Here is a 27,872-nt window from a genome sequence, read left to right as displayed (position 1 = left end):
GTAATGGAGGTGATTAATACAGATCAAAAAAGTTGGAAATATCACTATACAAGAATCCGGGGAGATTGACTTTAAACTAAGGAAACTAATCACTTTTTAACTATGCAAAAGTCGATGGAATCTATTCATACAATTTCTGACAAGTCCAAAAGAATATTATTTTAACACACACACACACACATTGCAATCTCTGCAAGGAAAAGTTTCTACATCGGCGGGAATTAGTCTAAACAGACAAATAGCTTCATCTGCAAACTAATCCAGACAAACAAACACAAAGCGCCTAATGTCCCACGACCTGTGGCGACTTGATCTGATAAAAGTCCCCGCCAAAAAGATTCCCCCTTCACAAAACCAACTCATCATCTCCAAATGTGAACAATGTATCTTTCCCTGAAAACTAATTTCCCGGTGAAAATGGGGGTTTAAGTCTTTTGAGGCTCCTTTTAGATTCTAATAAACTAATTCCAAGGCCGATGCCGAGAGAGGCTTATTTCAATTTCACAAGGCTTTGTTCAAATTTGTTTTACATTATGAGGCTGGTGGGCGTGGAGGAGGGGGGGTGGGGGGGTTTGGTTTAATGCATTCAGGTATCCTGTTTTGTTGTTTGCTCTCCTCACACCATAAAAGAGAAAAGGTTGATGGCATGTACAACTCCTTTCTCTAGCTTTGTGTCTCTGATCCGTCAGACAGACAAATACTGGGATACTTCCTCTCGACACAAATAAATAGTGTATGTTAAAAATAACGCTTTAAGAAGCACCTCTCCACGCCGGTGGAAAGAAGCCTGGCTCCACACACACACATGTCCCACTGTCTCCCTATGAAATAATATTTCTCGCTGCACATAGATCTCCATAAAACCCGCTGATTATTCCCACTATTTTCCAGTCGGCCTGAATAAGCCAGGCAGCCTCCTACCAACTGTTGTGAGTCCCTAACAAACAAACAAGACACATTCGCGCGCGCACGGAAAGTGGAAGTCGGGAAAAAAGTTGATCCTTTTCTGTTTGTTGCGAGTCGACAGCAACAGCCACGGGGATGGATTTCATCACGGGGGAAAAAACAAACAAATAAAGAACGCGAATGAGTAAAAGTTGCAGGCACGAGCTCCCCGGGGGTAAAGCGGCGCATGCAAAAACCGTGGTTAAGTTACAGGGTGCAGAGCGGTATAATAGTAATTGCAGCCACTAATGACTATAATAACACACCTTAACACTGGGCTGCTCAACTCTGGGCTGCCTCCGTTGATTGCAATCATTGCTAATTGCACGTGTTTGAGACAATTAAGAACAATAGCAATTGCAACTGTTGCCGCTCTGACTACGTTGGTCTCACTGCAGGAAGTTTACCGAGCAGGCACGCAGTGGACATCCTTCTGTGGCCGTAAAAACTTCTGTGAAACAAATATATATAATTACGAGAGAGCACGCGACGGCAGCGTTTAGGATACTCAGGAACAATCAATAACTTGAACAAAATCAGTATCGTCGCGGAATACCCCCCCAGAACATACAGATTGCGAGCGTCTGTGCGTTCAGATAACCAAGTCAGTAGCAGCCATTAGCGGAACAATGTGTCCATGTGTAGCGCATGGAAGGAAAAAAATGATTAATTTCCAAGTTGGGTGAAAAAGTTGAGTAGCAAGTAGGTGTGCAATAAAGGCAATACAGTACACTCAAATACAGACACAGGTGACTTCTATTCTCCTGTTTTCTGCCTATTCTGTCGCCGCACCGCTCGCCCCCAAACCGCGACGGCGAAACATTTAAAAGCATTTCGTCGCTGAGCCACTGAAAGAGTTCGATGGTGAGAGAGCGAGAATAAGTGCAGTATTTGTCACCAAGGTTTGCAGCTGACTGCAGGCTCCTTGGCCAACACAGCCAAGAGATTGACGGCTCTTTCATGGCTTTCTTTATTATTTTTGGCATCAGAAGAATGACACGAGGAGAATGGTAACAAATGGTTTGACGGAAAAAAAAGGAGAGCGGCAGGATGTACAGCATGGTTTGTAAATGTCACCCTGTCGAATGGAAAACCACTTCGGCGCGGCACAGTTGTCCGTACTGGAACTGACGTCTAGAAGCATTATATTTTTTGGAGGTGGCTCGGTAGCAAAAAATAAACATATATATATATATATATATATATATATATACACACACACACATACAATATTCCCAAGACACACTTCTATCTTGTCTTGCGTGCGTCTTCTTTAAGCCACAGTAGCAGCGGTGGGCATTGTGTGTGACAGGGTATGCCAATAAAACATCCCCCCCCCCCGTCCCCCGTCCCCCCCTTGCCAACCCCTGGCATGACGGAGCCAGCTGAGCTAGCTAGACGCTGAGGTAACATGCCATTGTGCAGAGAGTAAAGCCGTTGGTACGCTTCCAGTTGGCCCGTAACGCTGTGAAATACCAGCCTGAAAAGTTACCCAGGCATATTTGAGACGTGATACAACGGCTTTCCTTGACTTTTACTGCAGGCTTTATTTGGGTAACATTTAGGATCTGAATGCTCCATTAAGTTTCCCCTTAAACAGCCTTTAATGGAACAGAAACTATTTTTGCGTGTGCTGCGTAGCACAAGGCTGCTACTGTTACTGAAAAGGCATGTTTTAAACTGAAAGTGCTGCGTACTTTGCAAAACACAGTAGCAACAATCATTTAAATCCTCCAGTCAATGTCTCCAACACGTTACTTCCCCTCTTGTTAATTCTGGCACGTAAATGCATGTGTCGCGTCATTCAAAAGACAGGCGTTGCTTACTTGAACAACAATTAAGCAAACGCCTCACCGTGGCACGTCTTTGGTGGTGATTGTCATTGTTCTCCAGAAGCACCGATACATCCTCGTTAGAACCAGGCGTGTTGGGTGTCTCCGTTATAATCTCCATCTCCCAGCTTTCACTTGTGGAGTATTGTGTAAAAACAATGTGTTAAATGAAAGGAGCTGCACACTTGGTTCACACCAATCGAGCAGTTTGAAATGGAGTGAAAAATAGCAGGACTCAGGTGGTAACTGAGACTCTTTCAAGGAATCATCTGTGTCCAAAAACCAAGCTTATTCTTTTTGAGTGGGCAAAAAAAAAAGGGGGGTTTGGTGAGTCACTGATCATCTTCTGAGAGTGTGTGAGAGAGTACTCACTGATTGAGATTCTCATGGGATTCAGAATCTCACCTGCTGCACACCATGAGAGAAACACACACACACACACACACACACGCACACACACACACACACACACACACACACACAGCAGCCATTTCACCATGCTGCTGAATGCCATTAATTCTTATGCCACATCTCCTTAGGTGAGATGCTGGTGACAGAAGCTCTCTCTCTCTCCCTCCCTCTCTCTCTATTCAGCAGAACCCGGGCATGTGGAATAAGGAGAGAGGACTGGGGATGGAGGGTTGTGACGGGGAGGAGGGCGGGCTGCTCGCGGGTGATTGTAAATTCAGCACCAGCGCCTCTTGTTGCGCGGGAATGACCCATCATTTCACGCTGGGCCAAATGGCATGAATTCATAAATATAAATAACAGCAGCAAATTCATCTTTTCAGGGTGCTGTACAGTGCCATATTAGAATAAAGATGCCGTCTCTCTCACAAGCTTCCCATCCTCTCATTATTACCCACCACACGCATTTTCACCTTCTTTATCAACTTCCACATTTTCCCCTGCTTTCCTTCTCCCTCACTTCCCTTTTTATTGTATTTATTTTGTTGCAACCTTCACCAATCTACACCATGATGACATACAGTACAGTATGTGGTAAAGAGCAGGAAAGCGGCATGATTTTTCTACCTTTCTCCTCAACAACACATGTTGTATCCAACTCGTTCTATATGTGGGGAGTGAGTTTCTGGAGACCACGCCAGTGACTCTCCAGGTTGAACCGTGGGAAGCAGCAAAAGAATAGGCGGAGGTGGGCCTGGACCGCTGACAGTTGGGTTGATAAGCAGCTTCGCTCTCCCTCGGCAAAAACCAACGCATCCATTTGGTCCTTCATGCTGTAGATTTCCATCTTTTCTAGAACCTTGATTGCTCAATTCTGTGGCTTTTTTTTCTCCCCTCTTGGCAGCAGTCACACACACACACACACACAATGGAAAGTGCCGTTATAGACAGAGACACACAAAGCATTAGAGCGAGGGCAGATACAACTGATTAGTCAAACTGCCACCTCTCCACACCACCAACGCTAATGGTTGCCACGGTAGTCAGAGATAAATATGGCCAATCAGAGACAATCAGCGGGCGGGCTGAAGAGGCGGGTGAACTAATGACAGGGACGGAACAAAACAATGATATTTTCTCACAGAGCCCGACCATTGTTTGGCAGGAAGAAAACAAGTGTTTTTATTTATTTATTTATTTTCTCCCCTCATGTGGGAGCAAACGACACCCACGGCCTCCTCTCTCTCTCTCTCTCTCTCTCTCCCATTTACCACGTTTCTGTAATAGGAACTGATAGAGATGGGATCAAACCAATGTAAATACAGGTAAATAGCCAAGAAAAGCACAGCAATGCACTGGTGAGATGAGTCCGCAAGCTGGAGCAGAATATATAACTATTTCCCTGAAGATCATTAACTCAATTGCTCCCTCTAAATTTGAATACCCATCATGAAAGCCAGTACGAATATTTGAGATAGATAAAGATAAAAATATATATATAAGTTATTTTTCTTGTTAACATAAACTGTTTGTCATAGAGAAATGTCCGAACAATACAACTATGAATATAAAGTAAGTTTAAAATTGGCTTGAGAAATCGGAGAGCCTCTTAAAGCTTAGTTTCAAATCTGAATCAATTATTTCGCCATACAATCATTTATGATTGAATAAGTAAGCATTAAAGTTGAAATGTTGTTTGTTTTAAACTTCTCAATGTCTTATCTATTAAGATAAACTCAGCTGCTCTGCTTCATCGGGACTGTGTGGGTGTGGTTTCATCAGATTTGATTGCACTGGCCTCGCAATGTGATCAAACAACCCGACAACTGTGATCACATTTGCTTCAAATATTGTTAAATCCATGCGAGGGTGTATGAGACATCCTCTTTCTCTGACTCAGTCGCGTCCACTTCAAATGAGTAAAAAAAGAAATAGACACGTATCCAAGTGAAATCACCAAACTGTAACTTTGGCAGGTTAGTAGGACCTCATCGCTCAATCAAAATGCTTCCAATGAACTTCTTCACATCACACATTTGTGATGACCCAATATCAACCAATAAGGCAAATGTATCACAGCATGTGACCCATCTTCAGCCAGATGACCAGCACATCACCCAACACGTGCGCAGTAAACCATCTGCTGAGTGGATTCAAAATGGAAAACAAGAGAAATAGAAGAAAATGCACTTAATCACAGATATGGCCCCGTTGGTCTAACTCAGGCATGAATGTGGACACAATGGAACTGCATGGGACAGCGGCTGTACCAGCACTCTGCGGAGAGCAAAAAGGCATGGTGGCATTAATGATGCACAGTTACTCTTCTTCCTCCAGATTTAGATCTTCGAAGCAGCTCTTCAAATAATAATGGTTCATGAAAAAAAAGGTCTTACCTGGGAGAACAGGGCTCACCTACTCCATAAGACTCCATCCAAGGGCGGCGACAGAGATCTTAACTCTCTTGGCTACACGTGACCTTTATGCTATATTTTTATGTCATTGTCTCGCCGCGCCCCCCTTCTCCTTAAATTTCCCTGAATTCATGTTTACTTTCGTTCCAGACTGACGCGGCTACAGGCTCTTATGGAAAATGAGCACTGTTACATATCAAACAAAGGTCAGTGTGTGTGTGTGTGTGTGTGTGTATGTGTGTGTGTGTGTGTTAGAGCACAGAGAAAGGTCAGCGTGACGTGTGCTTGAGTGATCAGGTACCACTTCCTGCGAGAGCGACTCGTGCCTCCAGTATGAACTCACACACATGACCGCATCTGCTGCAAGAGCTCATTCACGGGATCGATATTGCCAATCATCGAAGCACCAGCGAAAAACACAAAACGACCAGAGCACGACAGTTGGAGAGCATTGTGTTCCACAATTGACGGGTAATATTTTACGACTCAGCCTCTCGCTGCACAGCAGATAAATTGCTCGACATTCATTTCGGAGATAATAGAACTACATTTTCTTCTGCTGTATCGCAGCCCCAGTAAATCAGTCATTACTTTGGAGTGTTTTGGTGAAACCTGAAGACAGTAACAGGCATGGATTCACAGTGTCCGCCTTCACGCATCTTTCTGTTGCTTAGTTGTGGGTGTGCAGTTTCACGGGTAGCCATCTCGTAGGTGTTACTCCCTCTGATGACACTGTGCAATCACGTTACAGCCAAGGAATATGAGGCCATTTTGCAGAATTAGGCGCACCTCGCGATGTTTCCAGGAGATTTAGGCTCCCACCCCCGTGCACACTGCTAAACAAATTGTCGTCATTAACACACTTCAGTTGATTTAAACGTCAGTGAAGCTTTATGTAAACCTCTGGAGCTTCAAACGCAACACGGATTTTACACGCTCGCCTCCATCACTCAAAGATATGGAATAAATGTCCCACCACACAAAATTGATGCTGCAATTTTGGGATGATAAAGAACTATGAGTAATATCAGTGTCATTGATAAAGAGTGACAGCAGAATTACCCCCTTGCGGTTGTGCGTCTCCATACCGCAAACCAATCCAGATGCACTTCATGTCCATGTCTGTCCTAAATGTCATCACTTCATCATTTTATCCTACTAGACATCAAAATGAAACTATTATAATTGGCATTTGATTATGGAGTTACTTGTTTTGTGAGGTCGCATTAACCACCAAATGTGAATTACTTCATCCCAGAGTCCAAGGAAGTTTTTTGTATTTTTTTGTTCACGAGAAAGGCATGGGCATGAGGGCAAAGTGATCTTTACCCACCGAAATCTGATCAATTCATCCTTAAGTCCAGGTGGACGTTTATGGCAAATTTAAAGAAAATTCCCTCCAGGCATTCCCTCTGGCATAAACAGAGCAAGTACTTACTCAGAGCTGCTTGACTTCTGAGCAATATAGGATTTCATTTCTATAGCTGGATTGACACATTTAGTAAGTTTTATCATTAAGCAGTGTAATTATCTATTTAAATAACCAGGGGGGGGTCAAGGTCTTCAACACATTATTTTCATACGAACAAAAACGTGTACAGACACAGAAGCACACACATGCTGAAGAAACTAAAATGGACATCCCAAAGACCTACTTGCTACTTCTGCGACAACAGAAAAACCAAGAAAGTAGATTCAGATTTTTTTTTATCTACACATGTCGGGAAACTTAAATTAAAGCAGTCTGAAGTGCTGCAGCCTGTGCAGTGTGCACTCATCTCCCACAGATGTAATTGCTGCAGCTCCTCTCCGACTTGGGTCAGAGTGCCATTTGGTTCTTCGGAGTTCTACAATATAGGATATTCCTACACCTGTAGGCTGTTATTAGCCTTTATCACACACCCTGCCTCTACCTGCGCCGTGTGACGGGAGTGGGAAAGAAGTGACTGTGAGGATGATAATTGATAACCCCCAAGGCTGATAGAGCAGGTGGCTGATGAATCAGTTCCAAGTGTGTAAATGTAGTTTCATCATCCTGCAGATCCAAACAGATGAAGGTGCAAAGCACATTGAGGATGCGTTTGATCGTAAGCACTTGTGATGTAGCTAATGAGATTTTGGCGTGGTGGCCGCACCAGTTGTTGAAACTTCCCCTTTCATTGTGCGACGCACACTGGCCCAAAAAGAAGTTTCCCCGTACATGCTCCTTTGAAGAATAATTCATATTTTTGTATTCATTTTAAATGACTTTGAAATATTTGTGTATGATGAGTATGATCAATTTGGTCCAATAACATCTGTCAAGTCCATAACAGCTGTTCGATGAAATGAGTCTTTCCCCATTTCATTTGATTGGGAAGTAAACAGGAAGTCAGCCATCTCAGATAGCAGAAGCCATGGACGCGTACTCTCAACTGGCTGAGCTGAAGAAGGACCCACACTATGAGAACTAAGGGTTCTGCACAGGTTCTAGAGGAAGGGCTGCGATTCTACCCAGAACCATTTGCTTCTGAAGACACCTTCAACCTACCTCTTGTTAGCAGCCTTGAAAGGTGGAAAGGTGCTGGATAGAACCTACAGGCATGGTTCTGGGTGGGACCGTCACCATAGAATGGTTCTCTGTAGAACCTCTCACAGGGAGTTGTGGGTGAAATCTTTCACAGATCTTTCACTATGTATATCCCTTGATGTTGGGTTCCAAAACGAGGAACCAAAATCTCTCTATGGTTCTAGTTGGCACCTTTATTTCTAAGAGTGCATGAATGCGCAGAGTGAGGAAGCCCGGGGAGGATTTTTTGCCACATGAGCCCAGAGAATTCATGAAAGGAATAAATCCAGTTAGCCTCACAGTTTTCACATTTAAACAAGGGTTTAGCTCTTCTGTAAATCAACTAGCAAACTGTAGAATTAAAATTTCATCCACGCTTGGAACGAATCACAGCGTGGATGAGACTTAGTAGACTAAGCAATACTCTGATCATTTCATCCGTTTAATTATTTTTATGTAATTGGCCATACATCATGTATTCACACACCTATAGTGTGACATGTTTCAGTAAAAGCTACAAAGAGAAGCCTTATAGTTGAACAAATTATCTCTCATCATAATAGGCCTACTTTTAACGTCCCACTCCACTGTCCTCCCCACCCCCCATCACTTTACCCGCCTCTCCTTCTTCTTCTTTTCCCACTTCCCTCTATGGCAGCATGATGGAGTGGGGATGTCTTTAGAGTGGTATGACAGTTGGATCGTTGGCTGTCACAGAGACTGATGTCCATCTCTACGCGCTCAGACAACTCTGACAGCTTAACAATGAACGTCTCAATGTCCAAATGGCAGACGCGCCAACGTGTATACATGCACACATACACAATCGCAACGCGGTGATCGAGAGCGATAAAAGAGGCAGCCGTGCATGAGCGAACACAAACATAAATACTCTGCTACAAAGACAGATTAGTCCATTGAATCTATTCTGGTGGTGAACGTGACGCGAGCACAAATTAGACTCTGCTGCGTGATATGAAAGGTAACCCTGCTTGGCTCTCCAAAGCAAGCAACCCCTGTTTTTAACACTTACCAGGGATGTTTGATTTAAGTATTGTTTCTTAGGAAGAGCCAACACAAACACCCCCAAATGCCAAAACACTTGAAATAAATCTCCTGAAGTTGAGTTAAAAATTCAGAGAAATGCTCCCAGTGCCTTAGTTTGATTGTGAAAAAATCCCAAAATAAAACGGGGCTCCACAATTGACAACCTGCTGTCTGGATGCGCTCGGCTGTTTCCACACAGAGAACACCGTTTGTACTTCACTGTTGCAGCGCCAGAGTGCAGTGTTTGTGTTTCCCTTTGCGCAGACTCAAAGAGCTTCCTGTAATGCCATCAGACGTTTCATTGGAGCAACACTTCCAATGCCCAGTTGAGAAAACCGTAGTTGACAAAACAATCCCATCACAAGGTCCACTGAGTAGCTGTTCAGGAGCTTCCTCAGCAGATTGCCCAGTTGCCATGGAATTACAGATTGCAGAGGTTCCACATTTCCATGAAGCCAAGCCCATCTCCGGGGGACGATCATGGGATCGAGCAAAGGCCCCCGAGCTACATTTAAATGGATCGTGTGGGGAGACTGGTTTGTTTCAGATTTACGCAACCTGGATATTTGAGTCTGTCCCTAGCAGTGTTTCCAGTAAATTGTCAAGCGTATTGTAAGCAAATTGTTGAAATACTGTGATACTGTGAATTAGCCGCTTTTCCATCAACTGGTTTGGGGTTGAATAAACTTGGCTTCAGCGTAGTTACGTAGGTTGCTGCTGTTGGCCATGCATGGCTGTTATCCGCCAGCAGACAGAAGAAGTAGAGGTTGGGAACCTGAAACAAAACAGGTCGGCTACAAATGGAGAAAGGTCTTCAGAAAATGTGTTTTTATTGGGCAAGTTTGAATTGTTCTTTCATGTCAGCTAGTCTTGATAATGGTTCATGATGTCCAGAGACAAATACCGGCATTTGCACATTATGGGAATCTCCTAGAAGACACAGAGTTATATAAGTTAGATGTTTGCTACGTTAGATTATATTCGGCGAACACGTATCCACATCCCTTTAGTGCATAAACTCTTTTCCGCAACTAAAGTTGTATCCCCTCTCCATTCAGCTGTTGTAATGCAATACTTCAAAGTGTGCGCGACAATACGCGCACTATTGACAGACCCAGTGTGATTTGTGAGGTTTTAAGAGATGTATTCTTTGAAACCAATCGACAGAAATTATGAAAAACAAGTTTTTGAGTACCCAAAACACTCTTGAAATGAATATATATGGGAAGAACACTGCACATAAAAGGCGAGGAGACAAATTCATGTGCACTAGAATATGGCGTGTGGTGTTGTTTTAATCTTGAAATCTCGTATTCTTTAAAAGGACAAGCATCTGCAGGGGCGTCTCTCTCTCTCTCTGTCTCTCTCTCTCATACCCAGTGTTTACAGTTGGACAGGGGTTTGGTAGGCTTCCTACCAGCTCAGCTTCTTCAATAATAGATGCCTATAACACGTTACTGCTCTATCTTCAGCTAGGGGGCTGTGAGCCAGTGGTTGAGATGGCTTGTGGAGGGTTATTCATAGATTACACACACACACACACGCTCATATGCATGCACTCCCCATTTCACCCATGCAATCCCGCTCTTCTCCCAGCTGCCCTATTAAACTGAAGAATCTCGGGAAGTGAAATGAAACTAGTAAATCTCGACTGCTTTTATGATTGACTCGATATGATTTGTATTATAATTTGGACACAGTGCTCCTTCTCGCTCTCCCACTGCCTCCCACCAACGCACTCCCTATCCCCTCTTCACTCCTTTCATTACAAAGATTGGCTCCTGCGAAACGGGCCACGGGGTCTTCACAACACACATTTATATCCGTATGTAAACACACGTGCGCGCGCAAAAGGCCCCCCTCGCATGCAAAGATCCACAAAATCCGCAAACCTCCCCGTCCCTTGCTGGACAGGCAAGCTGAGGGCGATGGAGGCTGGACGGCTCTTAAATCGTTTAGGGAGTCTCCGTTTGAGGGGCGAGCGCAAGTGAAATGTGGACGATGAGCAGTTATAAAGGAAAACTGAGATCTGACAATCCAATCAGACCCCTCCCTGGAGAAAAGGGGCTGAGCTCATGAATGCATGTATGAGGAAGCCAGGAGAGATAACCAATGGGCATAAGGACCTCAGAGAGACGGGGAGAATCATTCTATCGACTAAGTGAAGGACTGACTGACAGACTGATGGAGCGACTGTCTGAATGGACCTTTTGAAATGCAGGTGGTTTGAAGTCAGAAGTCCCGGGGTCTTTGACCATCACAAGTCTGAACAGACAAAAGGTGGGAGAGGGCAGCTTATTCAACTGCAGGCCCTTTAGCCTTCTGTGGCTTCATCAAAAGGAATGATAACCGCAACCCCGACTGCCTCTCTACTCGGCTGATGTGCCCTTGGGTGACACTTTTGCTCGGTGCGCTCACTCTGTGTTGGCAAGTGCATCTGTGGAAAAAATGAAGGCCAAGTGTTAAAGTGGCGGCCGGGCCTTTTTCTACTTACGGAAGAGGGACTACACACCTGTAGTATCCTCTATCTGAAATAACTTATTTTTCTCCCTTTCAAACTTTGCCAATGAGAACTCAAAAACGGTCTTATCTGTAGAACAGCAGAGTGCAGGCTTTCCCCCTCTGCTGCCTTGTGAACCTTACTTTGAAGATAGCATTAATGTACAGACAGTTTACACCAACGATGCCGTGAACCACACCGTGTGCTCTGGGACTCGTCACGGTCATAATCCAGCTCTCTCAGCCATCCTTGTCCTGCCGTCTTCTCACTCTCTAACCACTCTATCTTTCCCAGTACTGCAAAAAAATGTACAAAAATAAAATTAAATAAAAAGTAGAATCCGAGCTCTCATGTCCCGTCTCTGCAGCGAAAAAAAACGTCTCTGGCTGAGCTTCTGACACGGCCACAAAAAGGCCTGCAGCCACACATCTGTCTACAAAGCCAAATGACTCACAGAAGCCTGGGCCCAGTTACCTGCTGGGGCCCCATGTCTGTCCCAGTCTCTGACCGCAGGAACACACATGTACATACTTTTACACAAGGACACAGCCAGAGCGACAAATACACACCTGCGACCCCGAACGCCGACACGCACACACATACACATACACATTCTCGTCCTCTTTCGGCTTTTCCAGTCTCCTGTGGATGGCGAGCGTTCTTTCAACATCCTTTCTTGCCAATATCAGCTCTTTTTAACAGAGCAGGAGCAAATCATTCAGTCTATATTCTGTGGTGAGACGCCAAAGCAAACTGGGCCTGCGGAAGCAATGCAATAGGAGCTGCTGGCACCGGGAGAGAGGAGAGGAGAGGAGAGGATAAGGCAGGAGAAAGAATAAGAGTTGAGAGGAGAGGATATATAAAAGGAGTCGAGGGGAGAGGGGAAGAGAAATGTAGAAGGCACTAAGGGGAGAAAAGGTGGAGAGAAAGAGGAGAGGTAATAAAAGAGGGGAATAGAAGAAAGGAGAGAATAGGTCAGGTCAGGAGATAAAATAGGAGTTAAGGGGAGAGGAGATATAAAAAGAGTCGAGGTAAGAGGAGAGGACACATGTAGAAGGATTTGAGAGGAGAGGAGAAGAGGAGGAAAGGAGAGAAGATGAGAATAGAGGATAGGAAAGAAGAGGAGAATAGAGAAGGGGAGACAAGTGGAGAGGAGGTGAGATGAGGAGAGGAGAGGAGAGAGGAGAAGGGGGTGTGGCACAGGAAGCACATTAACTCTATCTGTATGGTAATGTTATTTCCTCCCATCTGATCAGCATGGTCCCCTCCACACTCATTGGCTCCCTCCTAGCTTTCATTAGATACATGAATTATGGATCTGCCCCCGCATTAAAATGCTGGGCATTATGCCATTTGTGATGCAGTTTTCTGCATTCTTCTCCTCTCTTTTTCTTTCCTGTCTCTCCCATCTTCCTCCACTTCACTCTCCCGTTTTTTTATTTTGCGTGTGCTTTTTTCCAGAGCCGCCACAGTCTACGATTACTATTAGGGCCCGAGCTGAGCACATTTCCATACCATCATATGCCCCTTGAGATACTGATAGTAAAGAATTTGCTGATTTCTTATGTGTGCACACGCATCACCAAAAACAGCGATTTGTAACTGCGTCGAAAACTGTCAGGATGGAGAAGAGGGATGCAACAATAATAGTGAGAAAAATCCGACCGACATAAATAATGAAAGAAGAGAGGAAATGTTTGTGGACAAGAAAAAGAGAAGCGGACTATGAGAAAAAAGAAGAAAAAGAGCCAAGAGGAAGAAAAGACTGAGCTCGCCTGTCTTCATGCTACGAGTGACGAGGCCACATCAATAAGGCCGGTGCGGCGCAGGTTTTTAGAGCATACATCAGTGGAGAGACTGAAACGGGACACTGCGTAATAACGGCTCGCTAAAAACATTACAGCCACTCATAAAGAGCCCAAGCTCACTTTAATGGCTGCCGAGATGTTTCCTTTGGCCAGACTGGGAGGGAGAGGGGGGACATCAGAATTAGATGGGAAGAGAGAGCAGGTTTGAGCAGGTCAACTGGATCCGTCTTCAGCTCGATGATCCGTGCGACTTCCCCGTGAAACCCCAAACCGAGTTGACCCGTCCACCCAGCTGGTCTTTCGTTAACGGACTCACAAATAGCCCCGGCTGCGGTCGGGGGAACGACATCAACCTCTCATTGACTGTTTTAACGAGCTCCTCTGACCAGCGTGAGAAACCATGGTACTCTAACCTCATGAAGGTACGGCCCAAAGACCCAGCTCAAAGTACCCCCCCCCCCCCCCCCCCCACACACACACACACACACACACAAAATGGAACAGCATTGCCCCAGACCGCACATACTTTCCCATGCCGATGGTGGAGTTGCAGAGTTTTACAAGAGCCGAGCTTCTCGGTAAAAAAAACAAGATCTTTTTTGGAAACACACACCAAAGCAGGCTTTTAACTGATTCAGATTGTTATGGTTGGAATGCGAACTGAGAGCGAACACACATCACAGAGGGCTTAAGCTCTTGCCCAATGCGTCTTTTTTCCCCATCGCAAACTCCCAGAAAAGAAAAAAGAACTAAATCAGATTACAAGGTCAATCAAAAGGCAAAGACACAGGCGCAAAAAGTGTGAGACAACTTTCGTCTTCGTCTGAATGCAACTTAATAGAAAGAGGGAAATAAAGAAAAAGGAGGGGCAGAGAAGAAGGAAAAAAAAAGAAGAAGAAGAAAGACTGAAGACCAGGATTGGTCCTCCAGCCGAGTGGAACAACTTCTGCATCCAATCACGTTTCATCATTTCTTTTTTGTTTTTATTTAAATGTTTTTTAAAAAGTAGTAATGGAATATATGGGCTCAGCAACCAACCTGAAGATAGTTATGCATTGTCTTGACTTTCTTTGTTTTGGAAACAACTCGGATTTTATTTCTTCTTTGCATGTCGAACTTGGAAGATAAAGATGGTGACAGCACCTGCATCCAAAATGAGCCTCCACTGTCTCTCTATGTTGTGGCAGCAGTTTGTCCACATCCACTTTGCTTTAGCCCGGTACAGCTTTTAATATATCAGATTGAAATGTTTAATAAGATATAAAATGTAGTTTCAGGAAGCAAAACATAGTTTTTCTCTTTGAAAAAATCTAATGAAAACAATACTAAAAACTAATAGATCAAACCAACTCCTAATGCCATATATGACTTTCCCGCATTGGCTTTACTTTTCCGACCTGGAGGTTGACGCCTGTTCGGAAACATTCAACAACTTGAGACAATTTTGCGAGGAGATCACACCGGCCGTGATGTCTTGATGGAAGCACACTCACCTTCGAACTCGTCCTTCATTTGACCTCCACTACACCCCTGTTAACTTATGTGGCCGCATCTTGCACAGTTATGACCACTGTCGCTGCTGGCATTCACAACAAAGAGACCCAAAGTTGGGCCGCCACGTTTCTTGCAGCTTCAAATTACACTAAACTGTTTGGTTGCCTCAAAGTTATTTCGCTAACGCGCCTTTATGTTGAAATGCAAACTCTGCACGTCGGAAGGACCGAACGGAGAGGATGCCGGCATTTTGCATCGTATTTTGTGTGATATTTGGGTTTCATGTTGCTTGCTCTGACGGTGTGCCGTCGTATAGTTTATAGACTGGGCAAACACCGTTTTTTGACAGTACTGACACTGCCTGAATGGGATTCTGCCACAGAGGAGGAGCGAGCGAGTGAGAGAGAAAATAAGGGACCTCGTGAGTGAGAGAACAGGAAGTGACCTCACGCCTAGCCTCTGCATCATCATCCCTCCCACTCTTTACTCCCAGGGGAGCAAGCTAAAAGACACGCAGGGATATGGGCCCTTTTTGTTTTTTATTTCCCCCCCCCGCCTTCATCCTCTGATAATCCTATCTATTTTGTATGTTTGATGTCCCTCTCTACGCTCAATGAACAAATCCCATCCCTGCCCCCCTAATTGCATTACCGCCTAAGGTGTAGTGCGCTCTGGGTAACCGGACCTCACCGGTGCCAGCACGCTACTCTGCTACGACCCAGTACTGACTGCCAGCAAAACGTCCATGCGGATCGCCCCGTGCTCACCCCCCCCCCCCCCCTCCCCTCTCCCTTGTAAGAATTCTGGCACAAACACTCAAAAAAAGTCTCCATCTTGTCTCTTGCCAATGCCACTGACTGATGCTGGGATGTCACAGGGCAGCCGCAGTTGGTTCCGGCTGCACAGGGGCAACAGGAGCAGCATCGGCCCCCGACCGACTGCCTCAGAGTGAGCCAGCCAAGGCCAGAGAGAAATGAGAAGAGGAAGAGATTTCAAGCCAAAGCTGGGAGAGAAGAGTGGGTGATGTCCAAGAGTTTTTCATGTGGCGCTAATAAATGTAAGTGAGGTATTCAATATGAATCCTATCAGATCAGAGAGAAAGGGAACACGTAAAAAAAGGAAAGGGAGTAAAAGACGTTTTTAAAAAAAAGAGGAAGGAAAGTGGGCCGATTTCCGAGTTCCATAGCAACAGCAAAATGTTTCTCAAACATCCTTTCGAGCAAGACTCTGTTTGCTACGCATGATTGTCAACACATTTAACCATCTCGATGTGCAAAGTGCCAGAAATCACCGGAAGGATCAAAGCACAGTTTTGAGGGAAGAAATCTAAATAAAAGAGGGGGTGGGGGGTATAATGAGCAGAGTCTAAAAGAAAGGAGCAGAAAGTAGTGGGTTTCTTACCTGGATTTGACGCAGCAACATCAGCAGAAACATAGAAGAAAGAAAAAAAGACAGAGAGAGATGTTGGTTAAATGTTGATGCAAACAGGATTATATCAATATTCATAGGCGCACATGCTGGGCGGATGTGTGTTTCCGCCCTGACTGTTTGTCCACTGGGAATCTTTGTTCCATGACGCCTCGTGTAAACATGACCATGAAAACCTCCCTGATTTGAAGTCTGGATCAATCACAATCAGACTTCGTAACTAAAGCTAAGCTCAAGCCCCAGAGGGGTGTGTGTGTGTGTGTGTGTGTGTGTGTGTGTGTGTGTGTGTGTGTGTGTGTGTGTGTGTGTGTGTGTGTGTGTGTGTGCGCGTGTGTGTGTGTGTGTGTGTGTGGGGGGGGGGGTTCAGAGACAAGTGATTTCCAGCAGTCCAGCACTTTGTGCGTCGGTACAGTATCTCACACTGCGACAGGGTAAATTGTGCCTTATTATGTCATAATACAGATATTAGATATTAATTGGACTTTTAAAAGCTGAATTGGACATGCGACTTCTTGTGTTTGTCGATTGATTAATCCAAGGACGGCCGGAGGAAATAATAAGAGAGGTATTGCAGGCTTTGACAAGAAGAAATAAAGTGTCTGCGGTGTAAACATTTAATCAACCCGAAAGAAGTCCCAAACATGTGCACATCTGTTCCGCCAACTTTTCTTTCCAAAGTCATTTGCATGCGTCATCCCGACTAATTTCCAGCGAACATATTAATGAGAAGCTCCTACAGGTGCTGCAAACTGAAAGGTTGGCGGATAAACAACCAATTAGGGGAAGTTCGGAGTGTCACCCTAATTGATGTTTGGTAAAGACAAAGTCGCCACCTCTCAAAACATATTTAAAAGCAAAAACATGTCGACGCGCCACGCTGTGAGACCAGATTGACTCCAAAAAAAAAGAGCCCGGGAAAAGGTTGATGAGCAACGATGTCAAAACCAGAAACAACCATCATGGCGGCAACAGCTACTGTTGGAAGGTATGAGGCGTAGAAACTACCGATGCACACAAATGCACCCAAAGCACACACACACACTCACACTCACACGCACACACACACACACACACAGGCGCAGCAAGCACATACTCACTGACACACACTCACAGCTCTCTGTTGGCTTTCAAAACAAAAAGGTATTAATCATCATTACACACAAATACATACACACACACACACACACACACACACACACACACACACGTGGACATAAACACGGGTGGGCCGGCGGTGTCGGTGTTGCCTGCGGGACTCGTCAAAGAGACACACTGACACCCCGGCGCAGCCTTTACTGCCGCTGTCATGGCAACCAAGGTCAAGTGGTCTAAAGCTCCCTGTGTGTGTGTTTGTGTGTGTCCCAGATGAACGGGGAGGAAATAATGAGCTAGTCGCTGTCAGGACGGGGTGGGAAGACAACAACACAAGTCTCTCGGCTGTGCGGCGCGGCGCCGGTCCACACCGGTGTGGACACACCGGTCCACACCGGTCCACACCTACACGAGCAGTAGAACATCTCACCAGACGAGGCGGCCGCTGAGCAACAATTGAGCGGGAGTCCGACTCTACTCCCGTAGGCGTCCAAATCACAAACGTTTGAAACACGTTTTCTCATGACATGAGCGGAACAACGTGCTACATCCTGAACCATCATAACACATAACACCCCCCCCCCCCCACGCCCAGCGATTACGTTTTTATTTCATAAGTGTAATCATATTTTATGTTAGCGGGGGTAGTGTTTTGTTTTTTCTTCCAGGCGAGGCGGTCGGGCTACCTTAGCTATAAAACACTGTGGGGAAACTCTTTGTAGAGCAATAACACAGTCGCGATACAGTAGGAGACGCAGGGTTTTATTGATGTTTTTCTTTTTATTATTATTAATGATGATTAAAAGTTTGCAAATTATAAACACAAGACAGGAGAAGAAATGTGCGACAAAAAGATTTCCAGCCGGACTCTAACCAGCACCTTAAAGCCCTTTTTTCCCCACCAGGGCACCCTCCTGCCATCACACCAGTTGGATCTCAAGCAGCGTCGGAAATACACGAGGGCAAAGGGCAAAACTGCCCCTAAGAAATATAATTTGCCCCTGATATCACTAGGAGCGGGGCAAAAAATGCCCCCATAATTTGCTCTAATAATTATGATAATTTAATAAACTTGTCAAAAACATCGTAGCCCCTGACCCGGTCCAATTGCCATATCATGTTTTGGATTTTCGCCTCGATGTTGCGTGTGCGTGATGAACCGAGTGGAGCTTCTTGATCTCCTGTGAGTGGGAGGAGACATGTTCGCCGTCATCCAGCACACGTTGAATTCTTCTGCGGACTTCATCAAGGGGAGCGACAACGTCAAGAAATACGTGGCCATTGCCTCCGGTGAGTGATAACTAGTAGTCATTATTTTTGAACGCTTTAGCTAGCTACCGTTACCGACGGTGCGTTAGCTCCAAAGGCTCGCTTGCTTGCTAGCTAGCGAACGTTAGCCAGAGTGCAGCCACATCCTCATAAGTTACTGCCATGTTGTGGTTCACAACAATCCTCTATTTGGGGATAATTACAATTATTTGAGACTGCAGTTGACTGGGGGTTTCAAGGGTTACATGTTTAGATTAAGTCCCTTATCACATGTAACATACTATTGTTGTTTTTGTTTGTTCCATCTCAACACAGTGGAAGACATCATGATGATCTCACTGGAGGGACCAGAAGAAGAAGATGCAGCATGTGTAGAATCTGCTGTGAGAAGAAAGCCAGGCGGCCTCACATAAAACACTCTGAGCAAGGCAGCAGGTCAGACCAGCAACTTCTCCAATGGCTGACAGTGACACAGATGACAATGATGAACTGGTGCTCTTTTACAAATAAGCCACTCATATGTATATGTACATATTTATTATTTGTCTACACTGTACATATAATTTAATATTTGTTTTCATTTTCTGAAAAATTGGTTTATAAATTTAATTTAATTAATCTATGCATAGCCCTTTTATTATGTTTTTTTTAAATTGTTATGTATGTTATAATATATAAAAAAATTATAATTGTTAATAGTTGTTTAAAAAATGTCATAACAATAAATATCCACAAAGAAATAAGAATAACATTTAATATGATTGTCTGAATTCTGTGTTAAAAAAAATCTAAGAAAACACTTTGAATCTGTAGACTACTGCCTAATAGTCTTCTTATTGTCATTTGATGACAGTTGCTCATATACTGTAAGCCTAAATAAGTATATGTATTATTTTGAACAAAGGTTAAATGTTATTTCACAAGTTTCAAAAAGTGCCCCCAATTTTTTTATAAATGACCCTGGATTTCAGTCAGTGGGGGCAAAAATTGCCCCCGAAAAAAAAAAGTTAATTTCCTACCCTGATCTCAAGTGACCTCTTTCTGCCGCCCGGGTACCTGTCGACCTTCTTGTCTTTGGGCTCCTCACTGAAGTCGCAACATAAGGCGGGAGAAGCACCGGCCTCGTAACAATTCACATTTAACCGCCGCGCCAGCCTTCCCCTCAAGGACAGCCCTCGACAGAGAGGAACCCATTCAGACATCCTCCATGCCCAGACTAAACACAATGTCAATGATGACTTTGTGCAGAGGATTTGAAAGGGGGGAGCTCTTGAAGTGCAACTCAGTGGATTGAAGTTCAACTCGCCTCCATCCAGCCTGATTTATTCTCGTTGCAGTCACTGACAAAAACACACGGCGCCTGTTGGAGCTGTTGTAGTCTCCAGCCGAGTGGTGTCACTCCTCACACAAACCGTCACAATCCACTAAAAAAGAGGCGCAGAAGTACGAAAAATAAATTATATATTTTTTTTTTCTCATCTGTGATTAAAAGCATGGACATACTTGCTCTGGGCGACGCACTTTTCATCCGTTTCAAAAAATGTTACAAAATGATTTCTATCTATTGTATCATCTTTACGTGCTGTTTTTACATCTTAAGGGACCCAAGACCTGAATGTACACTGGAACGCAACGACAACTTGTAATGAGAAATATTAACTGTACGGGAAAACTTTGTGTTGGTGTCTGGCAAACTGTCTGGAGCTTGTTTTATCATTTACAGACTCGCTGGTATAATACAGTAGCGCTTCCATCACACACCAGTTTCAGGACCTGATTGATTACTAGGACCTAAACTGAAGAAACGTTGGCGGAAAACCGATCATTACAGAGGCTTTTTAAAAAAAAATTTGGGCTTGCCAGGTAATTGTTGTGTTTGCTCTCATTAAACCAAGGAGGGAAATTAGGTCATTATAGTAAAGGGAAGCATTAAGGCTGGGGGGGAAATAATAAAAACGGTAATACGGGCTTTGACAGTTTTCTGTGGTGTAAACAATAAAGCCACCAAACATGTGCGCACACGTGCACACACACACGCCTGTTGAGCCTATTGCCTAATACTATTTTTGATGCCTGACAGAGACGAGCATCTCCTCTTGACCTCTCTCTCTGATCTCTTCCCATCTTTGTGACACTTGTTAATGTCAATTACCGAGTCTCAATTTCTCTCCTCCGTATTCTCCCCCCCCCCCCCATAACCTTTTTGTATCTGCATTACCCATCCAACGTCTCCGTCTCTCTCTTTCTCTGGTGTGTTAATTGCAGGAACTGGAGACAAATCTGACCTTTTCAGTGTAATCATCCCTTTGGCTCCATTAGATCTACACCCCGGGTCCAATCACCTGCACACACACACACACACACACACTTTCTCTCTCTCTCTCTCTCTCTCTCTCTCTCTCTCTCTCTCTCTCTCTCAAGCACACCTCAATAAAACAACCCACCAAAGGTTAATCACAGAGTCAAAGCAGCTATATCCAGAGACGTGATAGTCATCCATCCCCCCAGGATGTGCTCAGCATCTCCTCGGGGCCCTGCGAAGACCTTCAGTGCTACCGAAGCAGCCGAGGGAGAAAACTGGAGAGCAGTGGTCACACTGTGTTTACTGGTTTCACAACTCCACAGCCGTGTGGCTTTGCACATGGGTCGTGAAGAGAATCCGACTGGTTTTGTAATCACTTACATCTGCACTCGTATTGTGTGTGTTGGCAGGCGTTAGTACGTACTTAAAGTGTCCAGAGTTTGTCAAATAAAAAAAATGTAATTATTAACCACCTGGCCATATAAGAATGATTAAAACAAATAAAGGCCAGTTTAAAAATGAGCAGCATTCTCCTCTCTGAAATGCGTGAACTCCAGAAAACATCCACCGCCCAAGTTCCTGTTCAGCCCTACGCTGACTTCAATGAGGTTTAAATAATTCCATTGTGCAGCTCTTTTCGAAGTGTTTAAGTTCTGATAAAAGCTTTTTATCCAGAGCTACGCCGGGGTTTTCCAGATGGAGAGCAAGCGTTGTAAGTGTTGATTGAGCAGCAGAACCACCGATGCCATGTGCTCCAGTGTTTGTATAGTGCTAGGGGAGGGGCTGTGCCGAGGGGGGCTCCAGTGCGTCACCGAGACACATTTACTTCAAAACTACGAGGGAAGGCAAAGGTGGGAAAGGCTTTCACCGAGGCCGCCAAACAAAACCTTGAAACATCAGTGAGGAGACAAATGACACGCTGGCAGGGGGAAGGAGGGAGGGAGAGAGGGAGGGAGGGAGAGGGGTACGGATAGCGTTAAGAGGAGGAAAGGACAAGGTTGTCTCCGAGCATGCCTTCCATTCACATTACCTCACACTAACAGCGATTTGTTTTGCGGTGCGCACGCACACACACACACACACACACACACACACACACACACACACACACACACACACACACACACACACACACACACACACACACACACACACACACACACACACACACACACACACACACACACACACACACACTATTAGGAGCATCCAGTGATCAGTAGAAGCTGACTTCTATTAGTTGGGATAGCGTGTTACGGATTGCAGCTGCTCCTCTGCCTTAACCCAACTTTCCTTTTTTTTTTTCATGTTGTCTGTTTTAAGAGGGGGCAGAATAATTAATTACTGGTATCATTCCAATAAAGCCATTAGCGGTCACTACATTTGCTCTCTCTCTCTCTCGCTCTCTCTCTCTCTCTCTCACTCTCTCTGATGGATGAGCGTGCTTGAAAGGCTTTTTAGGCAAAAAAGAAACAGTGAAGCACTCCAAATTGAAAATAAAAAACAGGCCTGCCACAACAAAGCAGAGCGGGTTATGGAAAAACAACAACAGCACGTCACCTGCTGCAGTCCCTCTGTGCCCTCTATCTCTGGATGTGTGATAATCAACAACTTTGAATTTCCTGTTTCATGTTATGGCTCAACGTTGCTGCGGACAGCCGCAGCAACGTTGAGCCATAACATCAGCACACATACGTCCCAGTTTATTACACTAACACATAATAACCATAAACAACATTAAGGATAGTCTGTCTAATCATGAACGCAATAACTAATGAGTGCAGTTTCTATGAACAGTAAAAAAAAGAAAAGAAAAGAAGAAAAGGCACTAATGGACAAATAAGTACCAGCAAAGTTACTGCAGTTTAATCAGCCACTTTCAATCTCTCTCTCTCTCTCTCTCTCTCTCTCTCTCTCTCTCTCTCTCTCTCTCTCTCTCTCTCTCTCTCTCTCTCTCTCTCTCTCTCTCTCTCTCTCTCTCTCTCTCTCTCTCTCTCTCTCTCTCTCTCTCTCTCTCTCTCTCTCTCTCTCTCTCTCTCTCTCTCTCTCTCTCTCTCTCTCTCTCTCTCTCTCTCTCTCTCTCTCTCTCTCTCTGAGCGTGAGCATGGAGGTTGTGAGCTGAGAGCGTTGTTGTTTGAGTAGATGGTGGTTTTGGTGGTTTTTTCTTGTTGATAGTGGTCGACTGAGAGCGGTGTATGTTGTAGTGTGTGTTGTAGTGTTGTGTGGGGTTATTGTGTGCACGAGGGGGTTTGGTGGGTTTTTGTGTGCCTGTTGGCGCAGCCGGCCGGCGTGCGTTAGCAACGTGCTAACCGCCGCTATGGACCTCAGCTAAAGGCATCGTGGTGAAAGACACGGTGGTGCCGGTTCTGCCACTGGTAACACCGGCGGTCAGGGTCACGGTGGACAACGTGCCCCCTTTTATTAGGGACGAGGTTTTGCTCGGAGAGCTGGCGAGACACGGGAGGGTGGTTTCGGGGGTGAGGAAGGTCTCCCCTGCAGAGGCATGTTGTGTCGCACAGGAGGCAGCTCCTCATGGTGAATAACAGGAGTGGGGAGCTCAACCTCGTCATCAGGACCAGAGTCGAGGAATTCGACTATGTGTTTTATGTGAGCTCTGGAAACGGGAAGTGTTTCAGGTGCGGACGAGAGGGGCATCAGGCCAGGGAGTGCCCAAGCAAACGGTCAGCTGAGCGGGATGCTTCTAGTGAAGCGGTTGTCCTGATTCTGAATCTGGATCCTCTGGGGGCAGTGATTCCCCAAGAGGGTACAGTCTTGGCAGAGTAAAGCGGTTTCTCCATGATAAGAGGACCAGGAAGGGAGTGAGGACAGAGGAAATTTTTTCCGATATAGAGAAACTCTCTAGCTCTATTCAGCGCCACATGGCCGGTGAAGGGAGGAAAGGCTTTACGCCTAAGGAGCGCCTCGGACTGGGAAAAATAGTGCAGGAAATTGAGGAAGGACTAAAGGAGGGTGGTGTAGGTGAAGCACACAAGGCCGGAGACCCAGGGGAGCGACCCTGAGGAGGCGGATGGAGGTAGCCGGTTCTGGACTGGGAGGCGTGTTGGCGGTGGCTTCCCTGCTCGGAGGACGAGGACGTGGAGGAGATGCTGCAGGAGGTAAAGAAGAGGAAACTGGATGGGGTCTCAGGACCACCGCCCAGGGACACAGATGGTGTTGAGGATCTATTTGTTGTTTTATTTAGTTAATGTCATTACAATGTGTCCGTTTGTTCGTATTGTTTTAAGTATGTGGTTTTTTAAAAATAAAAAAATCTCGCTCTCTCTGAATCTCAACCGCGACGGGGAGAACGTGCAAACTCCACACAGCAAGAACGCCCAGACCGGGATCCGAACCCGGGCCCCTCTGGTGCTAGCCACTACGCCACGTGCACCCCCCAATAGAAGTCAAGATGCCAAAAAAATGAATAATTTAAACATTTTATATTTATGTATGTTTTCAACTATTGCAGAAGCTGGACAATGCCCTGATTTGCTCCACTTACGCATACAGACTGTTGTAGTAGCAGTTTCCTCGAGTCAGCTTAATACAGTGAAAACACAGCTTCTCTATCTGTCGGTGTCTCATAGTTGAGCGTATTGATTCTGTTGACTCAAAGTATTAATATCAAGGGGGTCAGCGATCTGTTCGGAGCAGAGGCCTGATCAATTAAGTCCTCATTTATTATTCACATCCTGTTAATTTCCCCTTGCTGTGGAGTGCAGGCCTGTTATGCAGTTATCTTATCAAGACACCGAAGATAAGAAAAGACAGGAGCTCTACGTAAAGCATAGACAGCGCTTCTATCCTTTGGAGTATGAAAACATATTATTGTAATATATTCTAAATTGCTTGCTCTGCAAATAATAACAAAACCACTGCACCTGTACGCTGTAAAATGTGGAAGGAAAAACAGAAACAACAAAGCCACATCTATATGCTGATTCCTCATTTCCTCCCTGTTCTCACTTGCTCTGAGGACGCTGTGTGATAGCGTGCGCTCCATAATGGTCCCGGTGCGGCGCAGCTTTTAGGGGTAAATTGATGTCAGTGACATCGTTGTAGGTTTGCATAAAAACGGTGGAAAGAAGAGCGGAAGAAAAAGTTTGCTGCTGGAGGGTTTGAGAGCAAATCGACAGCCGCCCGGCGCTATCCTGCCGCCGTTTCCAGATCCTCAAAACCCCGCGCTGACCTTTTCCTGCAATCACGGCCCAGTACACCGGGTATCGCTTTGAAGCAGCCCACGCGACCGGCTCCAGGCTGTCAACACACCACGGCACGTGCTCTGCAGAGTAGCGGACGCTTTTGAAACACCAAAGAGGATTTTCTGAGAATAATGAATGTGTGTATATATATAAATGAATACAAGATATATTTTCCCATTTTGCTGACGGATAGTTAAACACATTCAATTATGCAAATTAACAGCGACTCTGCATGGATGAAATGAGTGTGGATTAGAGCGTTGCCTCTGCTTCTTTTTATGCTGCAGGATACTGTTTTTTTTTTTTTTTTTAACTGCCACACAGCGAAATTAATGAAGCACCTTGACTCGTTGCGGAAATGCACGGCTTCCTGGATGTGGGGTCAGCCAAACCACTTACAGCACGATGGGGTGCGACATCAAACTGTGATGCAACATCTGTCAAATTCCAGCTCCTGATGCAGATGGGCGGTTGAGGATCGTCATGGGAACCCGTTCTTTATATGCAAAAAAATTGTTTTTAAAGAAATCGGATCAATCGATGAAGGAGTTTAGTGAATGCTGAATCTCTTGGGCCACCGTCCGGTTCTGGTTCCGACTTAGTGCTGGATTAAGTGGGGTAACAGGGCCTTCTCAGCTGCTGCACCCCCCCTCCGGAACGCCCTCCCCATTCACATCCGTCATGCTACCACCCTTTCATCATTCAAAATAAGCCCTCAACACCCACCTCTTCAAACTCGCCTTCACCTGCTGACCCCTGCACTCTACCCTCCACTATATGACTCATTCCTCAGAGCTTCTCAAGTTTTCTTCTTTTTACCTGAAATGTTCTATTTGTTTGTTTTGTTTGCTCTTTGTCTTTCTATTATAGTTTAGTTTTGTATGTCTATGCCTTAAGTAAAGCGTCTTTGTGTGTTTTGAAAAGCGCTATATAAATTCGATGCATTATTATTATTATTATTATTATTATTATTATTATTATTATTAAGAGATTTTGCTGTGGATTAGCTGGGCGCGTTTCACAGCCATGTTTTTTGGAAGTCGCCACCCGTGACGGCGCCAGGCGTCGATGCAGCAGGATCTAATAGGGAGTCGATCAACTTGAGAGTTGCTCGGGGTGGGGGGTGGGGGGTGGGGCAACAGCTTGAGTTTGTTAGCGCTCATCCAAAATGTTGGGGTCCAGGAGACAACTTGCCAGTTTTCTCAAACCACATACATTTGTCAAAGTTTGGACACGGGGGCGATCTTTTCATTAAGAGAAGATCTGTGCCCTGACATTTACAACTCCCGTTAAAATGAAGATGTATTACATATTTCACAAGGTGGCGAAAAAGGCATCCATCTCTCTGCCTCACCATCTCCCCCGCGCTCGCTCGTGAAACGTTGTGCAGTTAGTGGCTTATTAATTTAAAGTGGACCGCATCAGCCTATCCTGGGTGAATATGCTAATCAACAATTTTGAGGCCTTATGAAGTGTTTTTTACGAGGCGCTGTAAAAAAATATTTGGGGGAAATTCACTGTCGGGTTCAATCGCTCAAAGTGACGAGCCAAGGAGAGCCCCGTCTCAGCCAGTGTACCGGAGGAGGAGGCGGGGCTGAGTTATCAGTGGCAGGGTTCTCTTCAAATGTGGACCTGTGATGTTTTTACATTATCAAAGCATAAACCCAGACGCCTCTTCAAGTTTATTGTTTTGTGACCGAAAAATGTCATTTTAAATTTCACAGGTGATCTAGCGGCCTGGTGGAGGCTCAGTACGACCGAAACAATTCAATATTCCTCTGTATCGTTGCTCATAAGGGAATTATCAAACACCATTCAATATGTACTGCTCCGTTGCCACTCTAGATATAACTCATTTATAGTAAGGTAGCTGACAGAGCAGAGAGAGGGAGGGAGGGAGAGAGAGAGAAACCAAACAAGTGTCGCTGTCATGTCTCTCTCTGGATGCCCCGACGCGTCACCCATGACATCGTTGACTAACAGATGAGGCACTGATGAACGAGTGAGGGCGACGATGGGACACAGGACCCTCCGTCCGTCCGTCTCCGTGTAGGACTCATCCTCCTGCCCGCCTCGTTCTTCTTGCCCCTCACCCTCCTCACCCTCCACGCTGTCAGCATCTATTCCTGTGAAAGGCTCTGATCAATGGCTGATTTGCATGATTGCATTTTCCATACCTTGCATTAATAGCGCAGTAGGGCTGCATAGCTAATGCCCTCTCACATTTAAGTAGTCATCTCAACCAGCCATCATATTACAGCTCCTTCAATCTGCTAATGAAGCAAAGCAGGTCTCTCTCTCTCTCTCTCTCTCTCTCTCAAATAAAGGGGAGATATCTAGCACTTTTATGAATTAACAGATCAATAGAAAGTAATTCAGAAGTAGTAATAAGTAGTAATTCACAATTTTATATTGTTCGAGTCATCTTTCAAGCGACTTTTACTGATCTTAAATTATATTTAATGGTGTAATAAAATTATATTTCATCATCTTTATTTTTATTTTGATCGTTGGTGGGACTAAACTAGAGAGAGACCACCTTGTGCTTCAGGGGAACTATTTCCAACAACTTCCACCAAAGAC

At 45.0% G+C, this 27,872-nt stretch overlaps 1 protein-coding gene across 4 annotated transcripts in view; it reads right to left on the bottom strand.

Moving 5' to 3' along the window:
• Window positions 1-27,872, bottom strand: part of fbxl17 (F-box and leucine-rich repeat protein 17) — a 190,284-nt gene that overhangs the window by 77,145 nt on the left and 85,267 nt on the right. Inside the window, exon 9 of one of the 4 annotated variants that reach the window (XM_034542051.1) lies at window positions 27,365-27,415. The exons of the other annotated variants lie outside the window; for them this stretch is intronic. Coding sequence (XP_034397942.1) covers window positions 27,403-27,415 — 13 coding nt within the window. The 3' untranslated portion in view covers window positions 27,365-27,402. Of the gene's footprint in view, window positions 1-27,364; window positions 27,416-27,872 lie in introns of those variants that run through there. 4 annotated transcript variants of the gene reach the window in all.

The sequence above is a fragment of the Cyclopterus lumpus genome, chromosome 9 (assembly GCF_009769545.1).
Source record: "Cyclopterus lumpus isolate fCycLum1 chromosome 9, fCycLum1.pri, whole genome shotgun sequence".
NCBI lineage: Eukaryota > Metazoa > Chordata > Actinopteri > Perciformes > Cyclopteridae > Cyclopterus > Cyclopterus lumpus.
This window is presented reverse-complemented; position numbering and strand designations above follow the sequence as displayed.